Source organism: Arabidopsis thaliana, chromosome 4, assembly GCF_000001735.4.
Source record: "Arabidopsis thaliana chromosome 4, partial sequence".
Lineage (NCBI taxonomy): Eukaryota > Viridiplantae > Streptophyta > Magnoliopsida > Brassicales > Brassicaceae > Arabidopsis > Arabidopsis thaliana.
Window position 1 is genome coordinate 14,835,668 of NC_003075.7, and position 22,735 is coordinate 14,858,402.

Sequence of the window (22,735 nt, forward strand, 5' to 3'; positions counted from 1 at the left end):
TTCAAGTGTGGCTATCATAATCGAACATGTACACCACTTAATCATAGAGTTGACACTTTCTCCCTTATAATATTAAAAAAATCATACCAACAATTTTCTCTTCATGATTCTTCCAAGCTTATATAAAACCATAAGCAAATACCATTTGTTCAAGCCTCACCCAAAATGGCTTTTCCTAGTTGTGTTTCGGTTGCAATCACGGCTATGATGCTACTTGTAACATGTTGTCATTGTGCAACATACCAAGAACAATTCATGGGTCCACAAAACGCAGCAAGAGCTCATTTAAGGCTCAAACCGCTAAAGTGGGACGCCAAATTGGCCCGTTACGCGCAATGGTGGGCTAACCAGAGACGCGGTGACTGCGCCTTGACCCATTCCAATGGACCCTATGGTGAGAATCTCTTTTGGGGCTCAGGCAATAGATGGGGTCCATCTCAAGCCGCCTATGGATGGTTGTCTGAAGCAAGGAGCTATAACTATAGATCTAACTCGTGCAACTCCGAGATGTGTGGCCATTACACACAAATCGTGTGGAAGAACACACAAAAGATTGGTTGCGCTCACGTGATCTGCAATGGCGGAGGAGGCGTATTCTTGACTTGCAATTATGATCCACCGGGGAATTTTCTTGGTAGGAAGCCTTATTGAGTATGATTTTATTTGTATATCTAAAAAAACTCATGCTAAAAGAGGTTGTTCTTACGTTTTAACTTTTTCTCTTTTTGTATACAATGTTATTTTTTATTGGTAACGTGAGATCGGGAAAACAACACAACGTATGTTTCTCCCAACATTTTCTTATGTGTGATTTATGCGAGGGCCTTCTTTTGACTAATAAGACCAACGAATCATATTAATATCAGATTTTGGATCGTAATCTAACCAAATAGACAAATATTAGACATTTCTACAATCTTCTTGGATTTGAGGTCTTTTTTGATGAAACTATTTTCTCATAATTTTGTTTGCAAAGTTGAAATTTCTCAAGTTGACAGAAGTAAACAGCAAAAAGACAACTTTTACCCAACAGAGAAACGAGAGGGGAGCAGGAACTCTTAAACCATTCCATATAATTAGATCATTCCTTGCACTGCAACAGACATCACTTGCCCCTGTAATAAGATATATAAGGGATTGAGTTTGTATCTCAACATTCATGGAGAGACGAATTGAGAGATATGGGAAAGAAAGGATCTGAAGAGGATAATAATGATACTTACGCGTTCATCATGAGAGTTATGTTGTCTCCTTTAAGCAAAATCCGACCTGAAAATCCAGTATTTGCGAGAGTTAGCACCAAAAACAAAACCAATATAAGAAATGTGAAAGGAGTCTTGTAGGAGAGTAGCAAGTAACTCACCAAGTGGTTTTCTGGTTTTCTTCTTGATGCTCACTTCCTCTGCCTCATCCAGCACCAAATTCATGTACTCATCAAAACCCTGCACAATGCAAATGTTAAAATAACGAAACAATGAAACACTCAACGTCAACTAAACAACTCGTGGTTAAAGATCTAAGACAACCAAGACATTGATAAATCTTAAGCTTCACAGAAAAGAACAAACTCTGTTATTATCTCAAGAAAGAAATTCTAGCAATACAATCTCAGTCTTAAATCTAGATAATACGCACCAACCGAAATAACCGAACTCATTGCTATCAATTGGTCCCTTACTATCAAACAATGTATATAAACTCAACGGTAACTAAATCAGCGTAGCAATCAAAATTCGAACAACAAATAGAAACAGCATTATGAAAAATTCCAAGATGTTACACTTCACTTTAAAAGTGTAGCTAGAATCACACAGCTTAACTAACACAAGCATGTCAAATTTTCTAGTTTAACCTATCAACAAAGCAAGAAAGTTCAAAATTTTGTGCTAAGCTCGAAACAGGATTATGACTTACAGTAATTCGTCCCTCAATCCTCAAATCTTTCTGCTCAAAAAGCCAAATCTGAATCCGAGCTTTCTACATTATAAGAAGAACCACACTATATATATAAGTACACACCTCTCACAAACTCAATGGTGTTCCCAAATAGAGTAAAAGTGACGAAAATTAACAGAGTAATCGAAAAACTTACACTTTGGAGAAATCTGAAAATCAGATTCTGAAATCAAAAGTAAGAAGAACAGTGAGCTAAACAGAAACAATAAAAAAAAAAAAAGATCGAATTAGTAAACAGAAATCGAGGAATGTACAATGGGTTGAGTCATAATCCTCTGAACTTTGGTGCTCGCCATAATTGCCTGAAGTTGCAAGTGTTCTTCGGAGCTGGAAAACTCAGTGAAGAAGATAGATTTTCTAAAACCCTAAAACTTGCAATTTCTAATTCGATTTTTCTCTCTTCCTCGCGAGACAGAACAAATATTTCACACTTTTCGACTTCTCAAATATATGTTTTACTCTTCCCATCCTCGAAAATCTGCTATTTTCATTTTTCTCCCCACAAAAACATTATTTAACTTTTTAGACCCATTACTACTATCTCCAAAACACTGAAAAACGACTTAAGAAACAGAGTTTAAAGACAGCAAAATCATGTTTACAAGATTTCAAGGTCTACCTGAAGATGATTGCTTATATCTTAATTGTATATTAATGACTATTGAATAAATAACCATCTTTTTTTGATAAAATACACAAAGTTAAATGCTTCACTAGCACAACAACAGCCGTAGCAAAAGCTCAACATAGATCACTATTTTGACTAATTGATGGAACAGAAATACATAAAGAATCATGCTTTTTTAATCCTTTTACAACTTCTTGAAAAGAGTTTCCTCGATCATTCGCCATTGATCATTAACGATTGAAAAGGAACCTTTTTTATCTCTACAAAAGTCGAATAATCACTCTTCATCGGTTGTTTCCATGGTTCACCATCCATTTGCAAGAATGCATTTTTCCAATCACCTCCTCTTAGTTCAAATCTAATCGCAGCCGCCTAAAACGATAAACGGTTTAATATCAAACCGAGGTTAAACCGATTCTTATAAAGAAACTTTGGATGTATTTTGTTGTACCTGAGCAATGTGCTTAGCTGAGATAATTTCAGCCATTACAAATGACGCATGCCAACCTTGCTTTAAACCGAAGATCTCTATCAGTCCGTCATCACAATGCGCCTCCACAAATCCTCTCTGTTATAAAACCCGAACACGTTCTGTTAAAGCTTGTAGAGAAAGCAATAAAACCTAAGATTAGTGTACTGAATAAAACATTATTACCTTCTCTAAATATTTTGGTCTGAGATTACCCCATGGATGTCTTCCACTTCCATAGTTATAAAGATTCAACACCACAATAGATCTTACGCTACACCAAAACAAAACCAGAGAGATTATAAGTGAAGCCATTTTTTTAGTTTTAATCAAAGATAAGATTAGTTTTATATGAACCTCTTAGGAACATGGATCTCTTCCCACTCGGAACAATTTGCCTTTTTAATATGGATTTTCATAATGTTTCTTAGTCCCCTGCAAATTCATCTTACCACAACATGTCAACACAACAAGAGACAGGAATTGAGTAAAGAAAAGGCTTTTGGTTTACTCTCTTCACAGAAAATGCTAACCTTAAAGCTGGATTGTTGACACAAGGCGTGCAAAACCAACCTTGAGTACAACTGTAACTCGAATAGATAATCTGCAAAACCGAAACGAGTGTGATTCATAATCTCATTACAAACCAAAAAAACAGCTAATTAATGAAACTTAGACAAGAATGAAGATTCTGATATATAGCAACCTTATTTGTAACAGGGCCTTGAGCTAGATACGGTTTCTCATTGCGAAGATGGTGGAACCCATATGCAACTTGAGCATCCATACCTAAACAACACAAGAAAATACCAAATTACTTCAAAAGGTTTAACTTTGTAGAAATTTATTAAGAACAATGAAAGATAAAGTTACTTCATGTATCCAAATTCCAAACCTATGCTGAAGTAGTTGTAGAACACTCCTTCATAAGACTTTGCTTTAGGAGGTACATCTCCATCAGCATCCAAAGCCTGATCAAGTGCAGTTTCCTCTATTGTAGGCTTCAAAGAATAAGGAGGATCAACGACTTCTCCAGATGGCATCGACACTACAATCTTCCAGCTATCTAATCGAGCAATGGAACCTAAAGTTGCTCGATGTAATGTTCTTTTCATAGCAGATCTCCAAGCAAAAGGGAATGAACCACCCCAACTAAAACTCCTGGAGAGGTCATTTCCTGTACCAAGAGGTATAACTCCAACAGGAGGAATATGTGATTTACCATCTTTATGAAGCTCACCGAGACATCCAAGAACCCAACCAACGGTACCATCACCGCCTGCTACCTATCATCAATCATCGCCGCTAACTTAGCAAATCTAATTCCAATTGCTAACTAATACTTTGGAAATAGATACTCACCATGATCCGTATCTTTTCTCTGCATTCTCTTGCACATTCATCTCCTTTAGCAGCCAATGTGTCCAAGCACCCCAAACCGTACCGTACAAATTCATGAGGCTTCACTTCTGTGAGATCAAATACCTGTCATTGCAAATATTAACATGAGCTCACTAACTAAGGAGGAATCACAGTCTTTTTAAGACAAAACAGTTTATAACTTCTTCTAAACAAAATTACAGAGAAAAAAAAAACAGAACATTTGATGATGTCAGAACAATAAGAATGCCATAGGCTCATAGTTATACTCATTAAACCAAAACAGAGTGTTTCCATTCACAATCTAACCACAAATCTAGTGAAGTCAAAAAGAAAGTAAACTCCCAAATCAAGATTTAAAATCTTCTTCAAACAAAAATATGATCTCAAGTTCATTTCAAAAGTTAAGTAAAGTGAGCTCATTTCATAAGTTGCAAACAAAAAAAAAGTTTTTGTTTTTTAAAAAACAGACCTGTTCTTCAGTCATCAATTGTTGAAGCCTCTCTTTAAGAACAGGACCATGACGACCACCACTTTTCGGGTTAATAAACACAACCATTGGCGCGTGAGGAGCCATATCAGCGGCGGCGCCTCCAGGAAGTAACAAATGATCAGAAATCTCTGTTGAATCTTTCCTCTTGATACAATCTCTCATAGCTATACGAAGATACTCAGGCATCGCTAGTCTCCCTCGAAGCTCTTCTTTGTCTATACCAACCAAGGCAAGATTAGCAAAACCACAACCTCTCATCGTCACTGCATCATCGGTCTTCGCCGACGGTCTCGCCGCCACGAAATTAGTCGTCGATGCTTCGCCGACTGATCTCGGCGTCTCCTCCATTATCAGATTCTTGGAGAAACAAATTAAAATAAAACGTAAAAAAATGATCGAACTTTGAAGACAATTCAATAAGACTAATAAATTGACAGTTCTGTGTTTTGTTTTTTAAGATTAGTTTTCGAAGACAGAGCAAATCAAAATCGGTGTACTTCGATGTGCGTATTTAAACGTGTAGATTTTGCAACTTTTTAAAAAAACGACATGAAAATGCCCTTACTAGTATTACGAATTTACAGAATTGCCACTACTTTTAAATCTCGTTGATTTATATGTGACCATCTTTTAAGGCGAATGAGAAGGAAGTTTTTTTTCTATCGTAAGACTACAAATTTAAAGTTTTTTTTACTTGTTACCCTAATTAAAACCCCTAATAATACCTGCATATTTTGATATTTGACTTGTAAATGCAAAACTATGTAAGTTTACAGAAAGAGAGACTATTAAATGCTTTACTTGTCACGTTAAGATTGTAAAAAGGGTAAAAGGGACAATTAAATGAGGCAGTGGACTGTGTCAGGATGTGACATATGGGCCGCATATTTATGACTATATTGCCCTACTGGGTGTGGTGTGTTATTAGATCGTGAAGCTGTCCAATATTCATTTTTCTTTTCTGGTTAGGGAGATATGCCTATATATTTATTGCATCCTAAATAACCGGTGCGTTACATAACTATTTTATTTCAACTTTCATTTACATAACTCACGTATGGGCCGAGGTGGTGAATTTTAGGATCCATACAACAATTATCTTGTATTTTTAAGCCCATTATAGCCTATGGGTTTTATGGGTATACAGGGGACCTAAATTTTTCACAAATGCTCTCAAGTCTGTCTAAACATTGATTCTCATACGTTAGTTAGTTCTTCAATATAAACAATCTTATGAAAAGGTGACTAATTTGGATTAACCGACTCTATTCAATCCAAATGTAACTGAATAATCAAGATAAAAATATATTCATGTATGGTTAAAACTTAAAACTGTTCAACTGTTTAAATAGATAAAAAAAACCTGAATTATATGTTAATTCCTCTGTAACCTGCCTAAAGCAATTCACACAAACCTTTCGTTCCACAACAAACAAACGATTCAGGGGTTGTCGAAACCAAATTTTAATTGAGATATAACTTAAATTCTTGTAAAAGTTAAGAGCTGTTTAACTAAAGATCAATTCCGCATCAACATCGCTTCATACTATAGCCGTCTTTATATTGGTTACGCATTTTCTAAAACCAAGTAACTTGAACTAAAATTCAAATAAAACATTTATAAACTTCTATTATATGATGATGATGTTGGTGGAATGATATATTTTAGTTTTGTGTCTAGGACCAACTTAATTATTTTCAGGATTTTAATAAATCAAAATGCTAATGAAAGTCATTTTTGTTATTGGTTAGGCATCGTTTTCCAATCATAAATAAAATTTGGTACCTTTCAGATTAATCTTAAATTTGATCTTTAATGAAAAGTATTTAAAATGAGTAGATTAGCATATAGTGAAGATATAAATAGGTTGAGGGGAAAAATTGCATAAATGGAAAGAAATTGGAAGACTTGCAAAAAGTTGTCGACCGTCAACGTAAGAGGCAAAGGTGGACATGTACACATATTCACATTTTATCAACGTCAAAGTCTCGAAACCGCGTCCAAGAAAGGATTTACGAGTTAAAGAAAAGGAATCTAGACATTATACGAATCGGAATCAACATGTTTTCAATCCGTTGTTTCTGAACGGAATCAAATCAGTTAAGTTCTTCATCTCTGTAAGAAAAAAACAAGTACACGTCATTTTATGACCCACATGGACTCGTGCCTTTGGAAGTAGCGGTGGGACGTAATGAGTCGGCATATGAACCCAAACAAGGGTAATTCAGGTTTGAGGCTTAGCCAAATTTTAGTTTCACGGCTAAATCTTAAGTGAGTTGTTAAGGTTGCTTAGCCTTCTTTCTTTCGCACTGAAGTTCGACTAAACTCTTCCATAAAAATTATAAAAATATAGACTATAGTGGATCAGTGTTGACATTTAATCCATAGACTCAATTTGTGTCTATTTTGTGTGTGTTGGTTTATGGATTCGAGTTGGGCCGCTCTGTTTGGAAGTGATGGTATTAAAGTCGTGAACTCAAATGATACTAATATTCAATTATGCATGGATGCATATAACCAAGTTTGAATATATGTAATTTCAAAGATTATTGTGACTGAATATCATTAAAATTTATTGATCATAAAATAAAATTGTTTGTAATTAAGGATGTTTTGAAAGAAATAAGTGTGGCATCATGTGACACTTGAATCACTCAAAGTACACCTAAGAATTTGTATTTATCATAAGAAAGAAAAGCGAGCCATCAATGTGATTCGGCCCTACCAATAATGAACTTAATGGGTTTAGTTGAGATTTAAGAATGGGTTTTGTAGCTTAATGACAAATTATAGTTTTAGTTTTATAATAAATCCTTCATTACAGATTTTGATTTGCCTCTGATCATTGAAGCATCAAATATTTTTCCACAGCGAGAGGCCCTTTTATATGAAATATTGAAATATGATCATCGTTGTATTATTTACGTCAACTTACATAAGTTTATTTTTGATGACTTTGGAAGAACTAAATTGTGCTATCTAATCTATACATATGATAGTCTCTCTGCACAAATTAATAAGTAGCCTTTGAGGAAGGCTTTTTTCATCTTCACATGATCATATACCTTATGAAATTAGAAATCGCATTAAAAAATTTGTGCTCCTTTAAAATGGAAAAGGTAGACCTTTTCGGGGAGTCCCTAACGCGTCAAAGAGAATTCAACTTTTTCATGATGAATGCATTGATTGCACAACTAGTCGGTACCTCTCATCTTTTATTGGCCTACAATATTATGGTAAAAGAAAAGAAAATGACTCAAACATTCAACAGATTTAATAAACTTAGAAAAAAAATGTTAGCTGTTTTGTTAGCAAAATATTACAAAGTCGTCTACAGAATGTTTTGCGAAGTTTAAAAAACTCAAGTTTCTTTTTGATGACTTTAAAAGTACTTAGCTGTTTTTTTTTCTACACTACCATTTTCTTAATGATTAGTTAGTAAAACACCAACACTTAATTTGAATATGAAAAAAAACTATTGGTTTTAATTATGCTTTTAGTTATTTGAAACGGTTTGGAGTGATCAGTTTTACGGTTTGTCTCACTCTAATTATGTTCACAAAATTCTATGGCATAAGATAGTTAACTAGGACAAACTTTTAATTTCTGTTTATAAAATGAAATGAAAATTTATGTTATATTCGGAACAAATTTATAGATTGAAAACTTATACATAAACATCTGAGTATTATATTATTTACTAATATGTAAGCACTATAAAATATTTTAGTATTGCTGTCAAAAGAAAAGAAAATTATACTCTGTTTATTTATTCAATTATTTTCAAATATTACAAAATTTTTTGCTCACTTTCTGCTTATCAAAAGACAGAAATATAGGGCAAAATGGTAAATAGAAATGATAGGCATTAAAAGACACAGAAGGTCGACAAGAGTTGTACGTGAAGTTATAATAAATGCAGAAAGCTGAAACTCTTTAACATCTTTTTAAACCAGCACTTTTTTTTGTTTATCGGTCTTCACAATAAAACTATTCTCTTCTTTGCGTCAGCTTTTTTCTATTTTTCACCTTTCTCTAGCTACACGACAATTTCCATTTTCTCGGAGACCATTATTTTGGATCCGAGAACCCAAAGACCCGATCACATGTACATATTATTCGGTTTGCAATGTAAAACAATAGGTCAATCGAATATAGTCCAAATCTGAATACGAAGATGACGGTTATTCGTAAATTCCTCATTCATTTATGCTAACCTAGCGAGGTTAGTTGAGTTAATCTTATATACTGTCTCATGTACATAAAAGAAAAATTAATGTGTGGGATTTTAATAACAATAAGTTCCAAGTCACAGATGCGTTCACTCTTCAAAGCAAGAGTGAGTTATTTGGCATGATCTTGATCAAAGATTGGACATCTATTGGTTAGAGCAATTTTGGCTTCTTGAGGATGAATGTTCTTTTATTGGATATTATGATATAACCAAACCAAGCGTTTGGAGAACACAATCAGAAGAACTCTCATTCATATACTAGTTGTTTTCAAATGTTTGTATATGATTGGATATATACACATGTAAAGTTTATCAGAGACACCATAAAATAAAATAAGTAACTGGTGCTACAAATTTCATCTAATTCGACAAATGTAAATTACAAAGCTAAATGACTCGTCTAAGGTAAGTGATAATGTTAGTGCAAACATTTAGTATTATTTTTGAACTGCAAGATGATTAAGTATTTTTCTAAATCATGACTATGGTAGTACTATTTAATAATTAAATGAAACTGTATATTCGAAAGTAGAAAGAAGAGGTGTGGAATTGGACAAGAGAAGAGTATAACAGAGAAAAGTTTGGTGTAAAAAAGGCTGCAAAGGAGTTGGTTAAAAAGTGAGTGAACTCGATAAACGCGTAACCCTAAAGGCAAAGCGTGCGTTACTCTTTCCCCAATTATTTTACCTTTTAAACTTTTTTTTTTCTTTCTCTTAGAAATGATTACGGCATTTTTAAAACTAGTTATCTCATTTATATTTATAACGACTACAATATCTCATGACGATGGTAAATCACATGAATAAAGTAAATATGATTCGACTACTTGGACGAGTTTTGAAGTTGTCCACAATTAGTTTTGGATAATAATTGTAGTGAGTGCATGGTTACTGTACTCACATTTCTTCTAAATTACAAATGTCTCACAAAACCTAGAATTTTAAACCATGAGAGCTCTTCAACATACTATAGAGATTAATTTGTACTCTAATCCGGAATCCTCTGGATACTAATAAAATTAATGAATACTTGATCACCTCTTTACTTTCGTTGCTTATAAATTTATTCATGTAGTTTGTAGTATGAAACATGAAAGTATGTATAGTCGATACTCCATAGCATTATTGGTTCTGAAAAATTGAATCTCACGTAAAGTACAGTATTAAGTTTTTCGTAGACATATTGCAATGATGAGAGGTAACAAATGAAATAAGGACAATTTGTTTGGTGTAGAAGAAGTAAGAGTCATGTAGCACAAAAAGATTGTCTATTAAATGGTCTCTGAATTTATTGGGTCGGCTCGCACATCGGCACATGTGATGACCTTACCATTCTTGTCTCTGCATTTAATATTCTTTATCCAAATAATGATACAAGTGAAGTTGGTAACAAAATCGATCGTCAATGTTTTGTAATTTCTTTCCTTGTTCCAAAAGGATGTCAAGTTGTCGTGCAGCCATTGGCTATTTTGATTTGTTATAATTCAAGTTTAGCGTTTATCTTGCTTCGATGGAAAGACATTTAATCAAAATTATGATCTTTGTATCAAGGAAATGAATTCGTAACACTTATGTTACGTTCTTTTCAATTTGTTTCCGGTTCTTCTAATAGAAAAGTTAAAACGTTATTTTCAAAATGATTGTGACACTTTGGATTGTATTTCAGTTCCAAATCTAAAAGCAAGACTGGCACATGATCGATGATACATTAAACACACATAAGCTATAACAGTTTGAAGTAATTCTCGTACCTTCGAGTCAGAAAGATCAAACTCGTAGAATTTATATGTTCAACCTTTTCATTTACTTCAAAGTGAAGTTCTATGTTACAATTGATTTCCAAAATGCTAACTACAAAATAAAAATAAAAGAGCTTTTGGATCGGCGTAAAAGAGACAGCAGAGAGATAAAAAGGCAAAATACGAAAAGGTGAAAAAGCTTTTTGAGTCGATTCCTTTTGCAGGGATTGCGTGTGATTTACAGATATTTCGTTTTTTTAAAACAAAACAAAAAACCCAACGAATACAAAAAAACTCACACGTTTTCAATAGCGCGTGACATACACCGATCACCACCTAAGCTGATCACGAGTCAGAAAAGGCACTCAAGCAATTATCGTACACGCGCCACTTTAAAACGCGTGAACACTTTTGTCTCATTACTATGACTAGATTCAAACTTTAATTTCGTCATCAAAACTTTATTAGTTGCTACCTTTTTCTTTTTTTCCCCACATTCATCTAAACTTAGTAATTTAATTTTTTGCTTTTTTCCAAACGTTTTAATTAGTAGTAGTAAACATCAATATCAAATTTCTAATCTTTTCCATATAAAGTTTGTTCTCAACCGTATAGCAGCAACTTACAAAAAAACGTTAATAAATCTTCTTCCAATCTTGTGCATGAACTTGTTGTAGTCTTGATGATTATTTAAATAGTAACACTAATATCTCTTCTAAAATACGAAAGATGACACTGAAAACAGAGCATCGTATTCGCCGTTTTAAGACCTATATCGGTATTCATTTAGTACCTATTTCGAGTTTTAATTCTCTGTCATCACAATTCACAAATAATTTAATCTTAATAATTGGGTCTCAATACTTAAGTAGATGTTAATTGGTCTAGAAATGAAGAAATTAAGCAATTTTCAAAACCAAGTTAATGACTTTGAGGCTCAATGCATGGTTACTATTCTCTATAGCCGCAGACACAAAAGGACACTATCGTAATCTCCTCAATGCTCCTTATAATATTTGGCGTCGAATAAATTCAAATAGATACACATAGAAAGCTATAATAATGAGAGAGTTTATAAGTTCTTGTGAAGGCAAATGATCCAATCTTTCCTTTTCTTCTCCTCAAATTTTCTTTCTTTTCCCACGCGCTTACACACACACTGCAAAAACCACAGAAACACAGAGAAAGAGAAAGACAATTCAAACAAAAGCTTCGATTTTTTACCTTTCTGTTTGATCGGCTTTTTGTTTTTCTGTAAAAAGCCATCTTTTGTGTTTGATCCTTTCTTTTTTTTTACCTGATTAAACAACTTTTCTCCTCTGCATTTTTTCGTGACCCTTTTAAATATCTTGTGGCCGGTCCTAAAAGTTCTTTATGCAAAGGTTTCTTCTTTATAAGATAAACAAAAGGTGAAGAAACCACAACCAAAAAAAAAAACTTCTTGTTGAGAAAAGTTTTTTTGAGATGAGAGCAGATTTGATTACTATACAGCAAACGCTGACGCCGGAAGCAGCGACGGTTTTAAACCAGTCGATTGCTGAAGCCACACGTCGTAACCATGGCCACACGACACCGTTACACGTGGCAGCTACTCTCTTATCTTCTTCCTCTGGTTATCTCCGACAAGCTTGTATCAAATCTCATCCAAACTCTTCTCACCCACTTCAGTGTCGAGCTCTCGAGCTCTGTTTCAGCGTCGCTCTCGAACGTCTCCCTACAACTAGTACAACAACAACCACTACTTCGTCGTCTTCTTCTTCTTCTCCGTCGCAAACGCAAGAACCGCTACTTTCAAACGCTTTGACCGCGGCTTTAAAACGTGCTCAAGCTCATCAACGACGTGGATGTCCTGAGCAACAGCAACAACCGCTTTTGGCTGTGAAAGTTGAGCTTGAACAGCTTATTATATCGATTCTTGATGACCCGAGTGTGAGTCGGGTCATGCGTGAAGCTAGCTTCTCTAGCCCCGCCGTGAAGTCAGCGATCGAACAGTCGTTGATTGGTAACTCTGTTTCTAATTCGAGACAAACCGGCTCACCCGGAATTATTAACCCGTCTGCAATTGGGTTCGGTTATCGTTCCGTACCGGCACCGGTTAACCGGAATCTTTATCTTAATCCCCGGTTACAACAACCCGGCGTTGGTATGCAAAGTGGGATGATGATACAGAGGACAGATGAAGCAAAACGGGTCATTGAGATTATGATCCGAACCCGGAAACGTAACCCGGTTCTCGTCGGCGATTCAGAGCCTCATATTCTGGTGAAAGAGATTCTAGAGAAGATCGAGAACGGCGAATTCTCCGATGGAGCGCTTCGTAATTTTCAGGTGATTCGTTTGGAGAAAGAGTTAGTTTCACAATTGGCGACGAGGCTTGGTGAAATCTCCGGTTTGGTGGAGACTCGGATCGGTGGTGGAGGCGTTGTTCTTGATCTCGGAGATTTGAAATGGTTAGTGGAACATCCGGCGGCAAACGGTGGAGCTGTGGTGGAGATGAGGAAGCTTCTGGAGAGATATAAAGGAAGGTTATGTTTCATTGGTACAGCTACTTGTGAGACTTATCTTCGATGTCAAGTTTATTATCCATCAATGGAGAATGATTGGGATCTTCAAGCTATTCCGATCGCCGCCAAATCTTCTCTTCCGGCGATATTCCCAAGGTTTGTTCTTTATTCAAATTGAAAGTTTTGATTTTCTTGACAAAAGTTTCAATTTTTCTGATTTATTAGATGTTTTTGTTTTGATTAGGCTTGGGAGCAATAACAATAACAACGCTATGTTATTAAGCAACAACATCATTTCCATTGAATCGATATCTCCGACGAGAAGCTTTCAGATTCCGATGAGTAAAATGAGCTGTTGCTCTCGGTGTTTGCAGAGTTATGAAAACGACGTAGCTAAGGTGGAAAAAGATTTAACCGGAGATAACCGGTCGGTTTTGCCACAGTGGTTGCAGAACGCTAAAGCTAATGATGATGGTGACAAGAAACTGGTAAGTGATTTGACAAATTAGTTTCCAAGAGATATTATGAAAAGAGAAAGTGAGAATTGATTATTTTTTGTTTTATGTAGACGAAAGATCAACAGATTGTGGAGTTGCAGAAGAAATGGAACGACTTATGTTTGCGTTTACATCCGAATCAGTCTGTGTCTGAAAGAATAGCTCCTTCTACGCTGTCTATGATGAAAATAAACACAAGATCGGATATAACTCCACCGGGGAGTCCGGTCGGGACAGATTTGGTTCTTGGACGGCCAAACAGAGGTTTATCCTCACCTGAGAAGAAGACCAGAGAAGCGCGTTTTGGAAAGCTAGGAGATTCATTCGATATCGATTTATTCAAGAAGCTACTAAAGGGATTAGCGAAAAGCGTTTGGTGGCAGCACGATGCAGCGTCTTCGGTAGCAGCAGCGATTACAGAATGCAAACATGGTAATGGGAAATCGAAGGGTGATATATGGTTGATGTTCACAGGTCCAGACAGAGCTGGGAAGAGCAAAATGGCGTCTGCGTTATCGGATCTTGTTTCGGGTAGCCAACCGATAACCATCAGTCTTGGTTCTAGTTCTAGGATGGATGATGGTTTAAACATCCGTGGTAAAACAGCGTTGGATAGATTCGCGGAAGCGGTTAGGAGAAATCCTTTCGCGGTTATTGTTTTGGAAGATATCGATGAAGCGGATATATTGCTGCGTAACAACGTGAAGATAGCGATTGAACGAGGGAGAATCTGCGATTCGTATGGGCGTGAGGTTAGTCTAGGGAACGTCATTATTATCCTTACCGCAAATTCATCGCTCGGTTCAGCGAAAAACGTTGCTTCTATCGATGAAACGAGACTAGAGTCTCTGGTGAACAAAGGATGGGAGTTAAGACTCTCTGTTTGCAACAGCAGCAAAACCCGAAAAAGAAAACCGAATTGGCTTTATAGCGACAATGACCAAACAAAACAGAGGAAAGAGATATGTTTTGATTTGAACGAAGCAGCTGAATTTGATTCATCGAGTGATGTAACAGTCGAGCATGATCAAGAAGATAATGGCAACCTCGTTCATAAGCTAGTGGGTTTAGTAGACGATGCTATACTCTTTAGACCGGTTGATTTTGATTCGATCAAGAGCAAAACTGCTGAATCGTTAAAGAAACGTTTCTCAAATGGTCTCGCGGATGGACTAACGGTGGAGATTGAAGATGATGCTTTGGAGAGAATTGCAGGTGCGATCTGGCTAAGTAAGATTAGCTTAGAGGAATGGCTTGAGGAAGCAATGGGTTCGAGCTTGAATAGCGTGAAATCTCGAGTTTCGTCTTCGGAAGATTCTGTGATTAGGATCGAGCTTGAAGATGATCTGAATGATCGAATCTCCGGAGGGTATCTTCCGAGTAGTATCAGGACGGTGGTCGTTTGAGTTGTTTTTTCTTGTTCTTTTTTTTTTCCCGGTGAGGGGTAGATTCGTAATTAAGATAATTGGTGAGGGTAAAGATGTAAATATAATGATGTCTCCGAACCGTCTTTTTGGCGGGGTGGAAAAAAGTTCGGTAAAACATTTAAACAGTTAAAAAAAGAAAGCTTATTATTAAAACCAACGGCTGAGAATACATCCCAAGCTTATATATGAAAGTAGAAAGTTAGATACTACTACAAAAGAAAATGAAGGAATCTCATGATATTAAAATGTTGAAAAATAAGAGCAAAAAAGTTAATCCAAAATAAAGATTTTTAATTGGGGACATAGTGGATATTTTTATATATTCAAGGTTACATTTGATTATTCTTTCGTATGTTTCTTCTTGGAATTTTGTGGAATATATTATAGTCTCTTAGCAGATCGAATTTTCATGAAAACTATATAATAAGTTTTGTAATATTCAGGAGACATTAATTTCAGTAGAAAGTTTGTACTTTTTAAATATTAGGTGGGTTCGGCTAGTATGTGGTTTGTCTTTATTTCACCTTTTTAGAATGAAAGCAGCAAATCCAACCACTACAATGGACCAAATATATATTAAATAAATCATTCGACAATATCAGACTAATAATACCTCATTGCTTTTTTTATACATTTATATGTCATCTTTTATTCGAGTTTTTTTAGCTAACGGTTTAAATTCATTCGAAAGAAGCTGGAGTAAAGGGAATTATTCGTGCTAAATCAAAGTAGTGATTAGTGTTACTAATACTATGAAGATTGATGGTGAATGTTTTTAACAAAAAGGTTGTTTGATACATGTACTTACTTGATAGCCAATTCAAGGAACCTCGTGCATGTGTTTTTTTCGTAATTTTGTATAGTTCCGGTGGAGCTGTTCCACTATGTATGATGTTTCTAATCACTTTATTAGTATATCTATATATTTATACACAACAAATTTGGACATGGTGTGGTCTTATAGACTATAGTTATAAAATTTTAAACATGAAAGCTAATTATCATCTCATAGCTTGTATTCTCTAAACCACCATAGCTCATATTCTTTCGTTTTTGGGTCAACACTCAACAGCTTGTATTCTCTAAACCACCATAGTTTTTAGAATTTTAGGTTTTATTTATTGTATAATCTCTGCTCTCTTTTTTTAATAGAAATCAACACACCAGAAAAATAATGACATGCACATTTAGTCACGTTTTAAATTGATCTACGCCATCTATATCTACCAATTTTGTTTTGTCCAGTGTTATCGGATTTGAAGCATCTAGATTTTAAAGTCAACCTTTTTGATATAATTCATAGACTTCATATTAGGATCTTGAATAACATCTTGATATTTGGGGTTTTAATTTCACTGGAAATTAGTCGTCTTTGAGTGTCAATTTGGTCAATACGCGATTTAGAGAAATGGGAGATCAAAACAAAGTTGAAAACCACCAAACCGGTTTGACCAAAACATGTTTCAAAATTCAAAATGTAAAGCGATCGGACCACACGTAGTGATCACTCCTTTTGTGCTCTTGGGGTCATACTTTGAATTTATCATTTATGATGACCATTGTTTCAAAGCTTCAACCTACAAATCGGTCAACTACCGATAATAAATTTAAACCTAACTAAACGTATGATAACAATAAACGACTACGACATTTGGTCTAGTGATCTATACTATACATGACGCCATGGCTTTTCAAGTTCAATTTAGACTGCTAGATCGAATTTAAATTACATTGATTCGATCGGTACATCTTCAAGTTAATCATATGTCATCACGAATTATTTTTTACCCTTTTTCAGTGTAGCGAGTTTCTTTAATAGCTAATATGATAGGAGTATTCACATTCTCTTTCATATATATAAGTGGATTCATATGCATTGGACATTAATATCTAAATCTACCACTTAACAACTACATGCATGCCTAGTGAATTCACATGGTCCATATGCCTACGTATATATATATATATATATATATATGTTTTTAATGAAATTTTCAATATTGTAGTGGCTGCATAGTACATCTAAATCTAATTGATGAAAGACAATTTTCGACACAGTAAATAATTTCGAGATTTTAAGTACATGTCTTTATTTGTTTGAAAGTCTTCTAGACGACTTATTAAGTATACAATTTTTTTTTTGATATATATTTTGAATTACTGAAACAAGTTGATGCAATAGTCGTGTTTTATTTTTGGCTTTTACAGGTCGTATAACTCCGGTTCTCTGCTAGACACTTGAAGACAAAGCCTCCAAAACTGCCTTTTACTTCCTTCGCCTTTTTAGATATTACATACTATTAGTAATATTCTATGAGTGGAAGATAAGGCTGAAGTTTTGTGGTACTTTGTTTATACATAACTAAAAGCATCTCCAATTCTTTTCAAGTATTAAAAAATACGGATTTGTTTGAAATAAAGCAACTGATAACCTAATTATTGACAACAAATTATTAAGGGGATATAGTTTAATATTATTTTGAAATAAAGGATTTTTGCCAAAGAGAAGCACTAGAACAAGGAGAAGACAAACCAAAACATGCCTTTATATCATTCAATTATTTAGTTATATAAATGGACCTTATGGTCTCTCTCTTTCTATCTTTTTGGTGGATTTGCATTATGCCTCCTCACTTAGTTAAATATTTTTTCTTACTTAAATATATCCTGTCAAAAGTGAGAAAGATTAAGCTATTGGACACTATAGTAGTTGAAAATTCTTAAATATTAAATTAGATTCAATTTATCTCACAGAAAGATTCATCATACACCATGCCAATACTTGATCTTGAAGTGACAAAAAGAAACTCATAATATCATCAATGTGAGAGTGTAATTGAATAGTCTTCAAGTGGAAAATAAAATAATGTAGCAAATGCTGCAACTTTACTCAAAGACCTATTTCCTGTTTAATATATATTCTAGCCTTTTCTCTTTTAATTATTGTAATTATAGGCATGAAAAGGATGTGAAGATAATGATTTACGAATATAAGTATGTATTAAATTATGTTATAACTAAAAGGGGTCGCGGATCTCAACCTTACATGATTGAAACCTAATGTTGAATTTGAGCTTTTTGGAAAGGGGACATGAACTTAACTTCTCTAGTGAGCAACTACACACTATAAGGTACAACTACTATGTCATCTCTTAATATATGCATGCATGTTTAAAAATTTCACATATTAATAAACGATTCAAAATATTAATATATGTTACTATAATTATGATTGTTGAAAACCATTGTTTTCATGATTCAGTTTCCGTTCAATCTAACTTCTTGTGCCATACTATATTGTTATTGTCATTCAAGACCATAAAATTTATTTGTATATTATATGGGACAAGAAATTTTCAGAAACTTTTCAATATGTTAGTTTAAAATATTTACAACTTTTTAAATCGACTAAGAATCCATGATTACATTGAGCTGGTCTTGTGGCCATATTGCAAAAAGAAAAATCCCAAATATGTATGTAATCCTGTAATGTAGATTATGATTTGATCCGACATATCTAGGTCAGTAGAGAAAGCAAGTAAACATTTTAACTTTTTCCCATGGACCAAAGTCCAAACTCATCATTAGTATGATCTTATGTCTATTGATTAAGTGAGTCTACCTTTCTTTAAAAAGAAGCTTGTGTCGATAGCAATATGCAACATGCTCAAGAAAATATATTTTTTCTTTCTTTACCATCTTATTCTCAACGTTACAGTAAGTCAGTAACCACGGCATATAGGGGCTTTGACGAATGGGCTTAGACATCTTTTTACTTCCTTGTTGGTTCAATCAATTTTGCAAGGTTTGATGTGATTTGTACATAATCCACTTCAACTTCCTCATCTTTACATTTAGAGAATTTAGAAACGAGTTCTTTAATAGTACAACAAAACTAATTCTCCAAGCTTATATTACAAAAGATGTTTAAGTGTACAAACCAAAACCCGCCTTGAGTTTCTTTCTTTATGTCTCCCAAAGGAACAGGAAACTTACTCTGTAGTGTTCTTGTCATTAAGATCTTCTATGGAACAAAGTCAGCTTCTTCTCCTGGTTATACATCAGTCAATCATCATGCTCAGCAGAGAAATCAGGCTCCTCGGGTTTCTTAAACCGGGGTAATTCTACATCCTTAACTCTCTGAGCTGCAACACCGCGTCTTGTATTAGCTGCAAAACGCGATGCCAAAACCATAACTCCAAGGTTCATCTTTGTTCTAGGACTCTCCTCAACACACTCTTCTTCTTCTACTACTACTAATTCTTCTCCTACTTCTCCTTCTTCATTTTCCATTGATTCAATCGCAGTGAGGTTATTCTCCATAACTCTTCTCTTGTACCTGCGCCAAGCCGCTTGTATGAAGCAAGCAGCCCAAGTTCTCCAATGGTGAGAGTAGAATCTGAATGTATGTTGAAGCTTCTTGCTGTGTAACCGCCTAAACTGATTTGCAACAAATTTCAAATCTTCAGCTCGAAGAGCGAATGCTTCGACTTCAACTAAAGCCCTAACTGTTCTTGTAGAAGATGGTAAATTCAAGGTTGATTTTGGAAGCAAAGCCCAAGAAAGAAGCTCTTCCCCACAGAAATCTCCAGGTCTAAGTATAATCGAGTTGAAGAAACCGGTTCTGCCTCCATTGGTTGTGGAACTCTCGAGTCTACCTCTGATGATGAAGAGCATCTCTGAGATCAAGTCACCTTCACGTACAAGGTAAGTCCCTTCAGTACACAGAGAAGAAACCAGGCGCTCACATATCGCATCAAGCAGCTGATCATCCATTTGAGAGAAAAATGGGACCTGCATGATTCAAGATAGTAGTTAACCTAAAAGTTGAACCATTTGTAGGATAAACAAATCAATAGAAAAACTTACTCTTCGAACAAGATCTAAACATAGGTGACGTTGAATATCACGGCGAAGATCAGTGGGTAAACTTTGCAGGAGAACCTCTTCATCGACTCCTCTTGTTGCAAGCCACTTATACTGCTCATATCGCCTCACACGGTTTCTCAACTCTTCAGGAAGTTGACGATGTCTCATCCACTCCTCAGTGTCTCTCTTCTTCAATCTCCATTCCTCAAGCCGTACAGTCAAAGATTGCAGATATGTCTAACAAACAAAAGGCAAAACCCAAGAAACATAAGAACAAAAGCAGATACTTTTAGAACTTATCCTAACGCAGGAATCCATACCTGCATATTCCCAATGAGATGGGCAAAGAGGACAAGACCAAAGATTGCAATGAGAACAGCAAATGTGGTTTCGCCCATGAACATGGTCGTGGACAAATTCTGTCCATAAGAACTAGAATATGACAATAACAGGAAAATGTCATCAGATTCTAAAACTTGTAATCAAAAGGAGAGTAATAATTGGTATCAAAAAATTTCTATGATCTCTGCCATTACCTAAGCTGCTGCAATCCCCACCACAAACAGTAGAAATATCTCTCGAAGAACTGTGAAGACACAACGTTTTTCGTGATTGCATTCCCAAAGATCCCATACTTGAACTCGCCATTCCGTGCATCACAGAGTTTAAACACTTTTGTGACATTTGCCCAAGTCATCTGATTATTGTCATACATTGAATCACAGTCTAAGTAATATAGCTGACAATTAACTTGGCCAGCTTCACCATTGCATCTTGATTTCCAGCACGATGTATATCTATCAACCGATAATATATACCAGGCTGCACCAAGCACCTGTCCCAACAAAAACATTGTAGCTTTGATTATCATCACATTTAAGGAATGAAATAATGGAAGAAGAAGGAATGGGATTCATACATGACTAGCCAGCATGTATAGCAAAAGATTATAAGCAGCTCCAGCCCAAGCAGTCTTTGTAACAACTCCAGTTGCTTTAACAATTTGAGAACTTAACGGAATTATCAAATAGAATCTTGGGATGTATTGGAGGAGCACAATCAAAGCAATAGCATTGTTGTTATGATCAAACCGGTAACTTTTTGTAGTCGATATAACAAACCAGATAACTATCTGTGGAAGTGGTAACGTCGCAATGAGATCGATGATGAAGTCAGATTTAATATACCTCCAAGCAATAGCCTTAGGATCCATCACAAGCTCACCTCTACCAAACACTCTAGTACTTGAATTAGGCGCAATGAAACCAGTCCTAAACTTAATGAAAATGTGCAGCAAGTAGAAAAGATCCGCTATTGTCCTGAAGAAAGTAACAAGGATGCTTAAACTTGTATCAGTCCTTGCACAAGGATAGTTTTTATCTCCTCCTATAGCTGGGACAAAGAAGTACAACGGGTCGATGAAGAGAGCAACCATACATGAGACAATGAAGACCCAATTCCATTTCAAGACAATCTCACTTCCTGGATCAAGAATAGTCTTGTACCATGAGACTTTAGAAGATTTGGACTTAGAAGCATCAGTGTATCTAAGTCTATTTCCAGGTAAGAGATTATCAGGTCTTAGTGCTGAAGGTAAAGAGAGCTTATAAGATTTGCTCATTGGATCATTCACTGCCCATTTAGCTTCTTTGCTTTCTTTCCCCTCTGAGTAAAACCTACAAAGCAATACACAACTCAAATCTGTAATCTGAAACCTAACTAGAGATTTAAGTTAAACCCAGTACCCAAAATCGGAGCTTGAGCTTGTAACATCTAAAGAAGAGATAAATCTAAAGCAAAGTCTAGAATTTTTAATTTCTGGGCAATCAAAGTTGAAGACTTTCAGGAACGTAAGTCTAACCGACGGATGAGAGAAAGAAAACTTACATAAGAAGCTTGTCCTTCCTTAACTCCATTAGAAGAAGCTCAAGCTCAAGCTCGAGTAAACAAATCTATGCAAATTAGAATTAACAGAAGCTTTTAAAAATCATTTCTTTGATTCGTGTCTCTGACACTCTCTCACTCTTACTCTCTCTAAATCTGAGAAAGATCGTGTTTTTGTTTAGTTCTTCCGGAGAGGATTGGAAGAGGAGAATCACTGAGTCACGGGACGAGTCAGAAATCGGAGGGATATTTGTTTTTTTTTCTTGGGAATACTTGAGCCATCGGTATAAGACAAGAAAGTCAACACATTTGACTAAAGTGACATTATTTCGTTAATCAAAGTCATTATTAGTTTACAATACAAAACACTAATTAGACAATGTTACTTGTTACTTCACAAAAACACTTCTTTAGTCTTATAGTCAGATCCAATCACAATCACTTTCTCCGTGTGAGTCACAATCTCACATTCCAATCAGAAAACGATTCTTTAGCCTCCTTTATTTTTATGTTCAATATAAACTTTTGAATCACACACTTGAAAACATAGTTGACATAACTTTGGAGGTGAAGTAGGTAAATTAAAATCACATGAACCAAGCTTTACTTAGAACTTATACTTCATCATGGACAAATTGAAACAGAAACATTGATG

The 22,735-nt window shown here is 35.2% G+C and overlaps 5 protein-coding genes across 6 annotated transcripts; 2 read left to right on the top strand and 3 right to left on the bottom strand.

Moving 5' to 3' along the window:
- The first annotated feature begins 124 nt into the window (after nucleotides 1-124).
- On the top strand, nucleotides 125-864 carry AT4G30320 (CAP (Cysteine-rich secretory proteins, Antigen 5, and Pathogenesis-related 1 protein) superfamily protein). Its single transcript, NM_119178.2, has one exon. The coding sequence runs from the start codon at nucleotides 166-168 to the stop codon at nucleotides 649-651; it is 486 nt and encodes a 161-aa protein (NP_194761.1). The 5' UTR covers nucleotides 125-165; the 3' UTR covers nucleotides 652-864.
- A 16-nt stretch (nucleotides 865-880) lies between these two features.
- AT4G30330 (Small nuclear ribonucleoprotein family protein) lies at nucleotides 881-2,482 on the bottom strand. Its single transcript, NM_119179.3, has 6 exons — nucleotides 2,211-2,482; nucleotides 2,093-2,119; nucleotides 1,915-1,977; nucleotides 1,364-1,442; nucleotides 1,224-1,269; nucleotides 881-1,115 (listed from the first exon to the last, which is right to left on the bottom strand). The coding sequence occupies exons 1-6, from the start codon at nucleotides 2,250-2,252 to the stop codon at nucleotides 1,106-1,108; spliced, it is 267 nt and encodes an 88-aa protein (NP_567844.1). The 5' UTR covers nucleotides 2,253-2,482; the 3' UTR covers nucleotides 881-1,105.
- A 22-nt stretch (nucleotides 2,483-2,504) lies between these two features.
- Nucleotides 2,505-5,480, bottom strand: DGK7 (diacylglycerol kinase 7). Of its 2 annotated transcripts, NM_119180.6 has the most exons (9): nucleotides 4,906-5,480; nucleotides 4,416-4,538; nucleotides 3,949-4,339; nucleotides 3,760-3,842; nucleotides 3,587-3,657; nucleotides 3,411-3,488; nucleotides 3,240-3,327; nucleotides 3,036-3,152; nucleotides 2,505-2,956 (listed from the first exon to the last, which is right to left on the bottom strand). In NM_119180.6, the coding sequence occupies exons 1-9, from the start codon at nucleotides 5,272-5,274 to the stop codon at nucleotides 2,798-2,800; spliced, it is 1,479 nt and encodes a 492-aa protein (NP_567845.4). In that variant the 5' UTR covers nucleotides 5,275-5,480; the 3' UTR covers nucleotides 2,505-2,797. The 2 variants fall into 2 exon arrangements, with proteins under 2 accessions (NP_567845.4, NP_001328552.1); NM_001342006.1 differs by having other exon boundaries at nucleotides 2,589-2,956; nucleotides 3,240-3,488; nucleotides 4,906-5,400.
- Nucleotides 5,481-11,915: 6,435 nt separating this feature from the next.
- On the top strand, nucleotides 11,916-15,581 carry AT4G30350 (Double Clp-N motif-containing P-loop nucleoside triphosphate hydrolases superfamily protein). Its single transcript, NM_119181.3, has 3 exons — nucleotides 11,916-13,559; nucleotides 13,648-13,891; nucleotides 13,972-15,581. The coding sequence occupies exons 1-3, from the start codon at nucleotides 12,364-12,366 to the stop codon at nucleotides 15,304-15,306; spliced, it is 2,775 nt and encodes a 924-aa protein (NP_194764.1). The 5' UTR covers nucleotides 11,916-12,363; the 3' UTR covers nucleotides 15,307-15,581.
- Nucleotides 15,582-19,026: 3,445 nt separating this feature from the next.
- Nucleotides 19,027-22,352, bottom strand: CNGC17 (cyclic nucleotide-gated channel 17). Its single transcript, NM_119182.4, has 6 exons — nucleotides 22,084-22,352; nucleotides 21,116-21,872; nucleotides 20,733-21,031; nucleotides 20,517-20,628; nucleotides 20,197-20,433; nucleotides 19,027-20,121 (listed from the first exon to the last, which is right to left on the bottom strand). Exons 1-6 carry the CDS (start codon nucleotides 22,110-22,112, stop codon nucleotides 19,393-19,395), a joined length of 2,163 nt encoding a protein of 720 aa, NP_194765.2. The 5' UTR covers nucleotides 22,113-22,352; the 3' UTR covers nucleotides 19,027-19,392.
- Nucleotides 22,353-22,735: the final 383 nt, after the last annotated feature.

What these genes read in the sequence shown, in the direction of transcription:
- AT4G30320 (NM_119178.2), top strand. Translation starts at nt 166, where the DNA reads ATGGCTTTTCCTAGTTGTGTTTCGGTTGCAATCACGGCTATGATGCTA.
- DGK7 (NM_119180.6), bottom strand. Translation starts at nt 5,274, where the DNA reads ATGGAGGAGACGCCGAGATCAGTCGGCGAAGCATCGACGACTAATTTC. An exon ending in GTCAACAATCCAGCTTTAAG is followed by an intron (nt 3,489 to 3,586) that starts GTTAGCATTTTC and finishes ATGAATTTGCAG; the next exon opens with GGGACTAAGAAACATTATGA. An exon ending in GACCAAAATATTTAGAGAAG is followed by an intron (nt 3,153 to 3,239) that starts GTAATAATGTTT and finishes GTTTTATAACAG; the next exon opens with AGAGGATTTGTGGAGGCGCA.
- CNGC17 (NM_119182.4), bottom strand. Translation starts at nt 22,112, where the DNA reads ATGGAGTTAAGGAAGGACAAGCTTCTTAT. An exon ending in ATCTCATTGGGAATATGCAG is followed by an intron (nt 20,434 to 20,516) that starts GTATGGATTCCT and finishes TTTGTTTGTTAG; the next exon opens with ACATATCTGCAATCTTTGAC. An exon ending in GTTTAGATCTTGTTCGAAGA is followed by an intron (nt 20,122 to 20,196) that starts GTAAGTTTTTCT and finishes TGAATCATGCAG; the next exon opens with GTCCCATTTTTCTCTCAAAT.
- AT4G30350 (NM_119181.3), top strand. Translation starts at nt 12,364, where the DNA reads ATGAGAGCAGATTTGATTACTATACAGCAAACGCTGACGCCGGAAGCA. An exon ending in CTTCCGGCGATATTCCCAAG is followed by an intron (nt 13,560 to 13,647) that starts GTTTGTTCTTTA and finishes TGTTTTGATTAG; the next exon opens with GCTTGGGAGCAATAACAATA. An exon ending in ATGATGGTGACAAGAAACTG is followed by an intron (nt 13,892 to 13,971) that starts GTAAGTGATTTG and finishes TGTTTTATGTAG; the next exon opens with ACGAAAGATCAACAGATTGT.
- AT4G30330 (NM_119179.3), bottom strand. Translation starts at nt 2,252, where the DNA reads ATGGCGAGCACCAAAGTTCAGAGGATTATGACTCAACCCATT. An exon ending in GGATTATGACTCAACCCATT is followed by an intron (nt 2,120 to 2,210) that starts GTACATTCCTCG and finishes TTTTGATTTCAG; the next exon opens with AATCTGATTTTCAGATTTCT. An exon ending in TTTTCAGATTTCTCCAAAGT is followed by an intron (nt 1,978 to 2,092) that starts GTAAGTTTTTCG and finishes CTTATAATGTAG; the next exon opens with AAAGCTCGGATTCAGATTTG.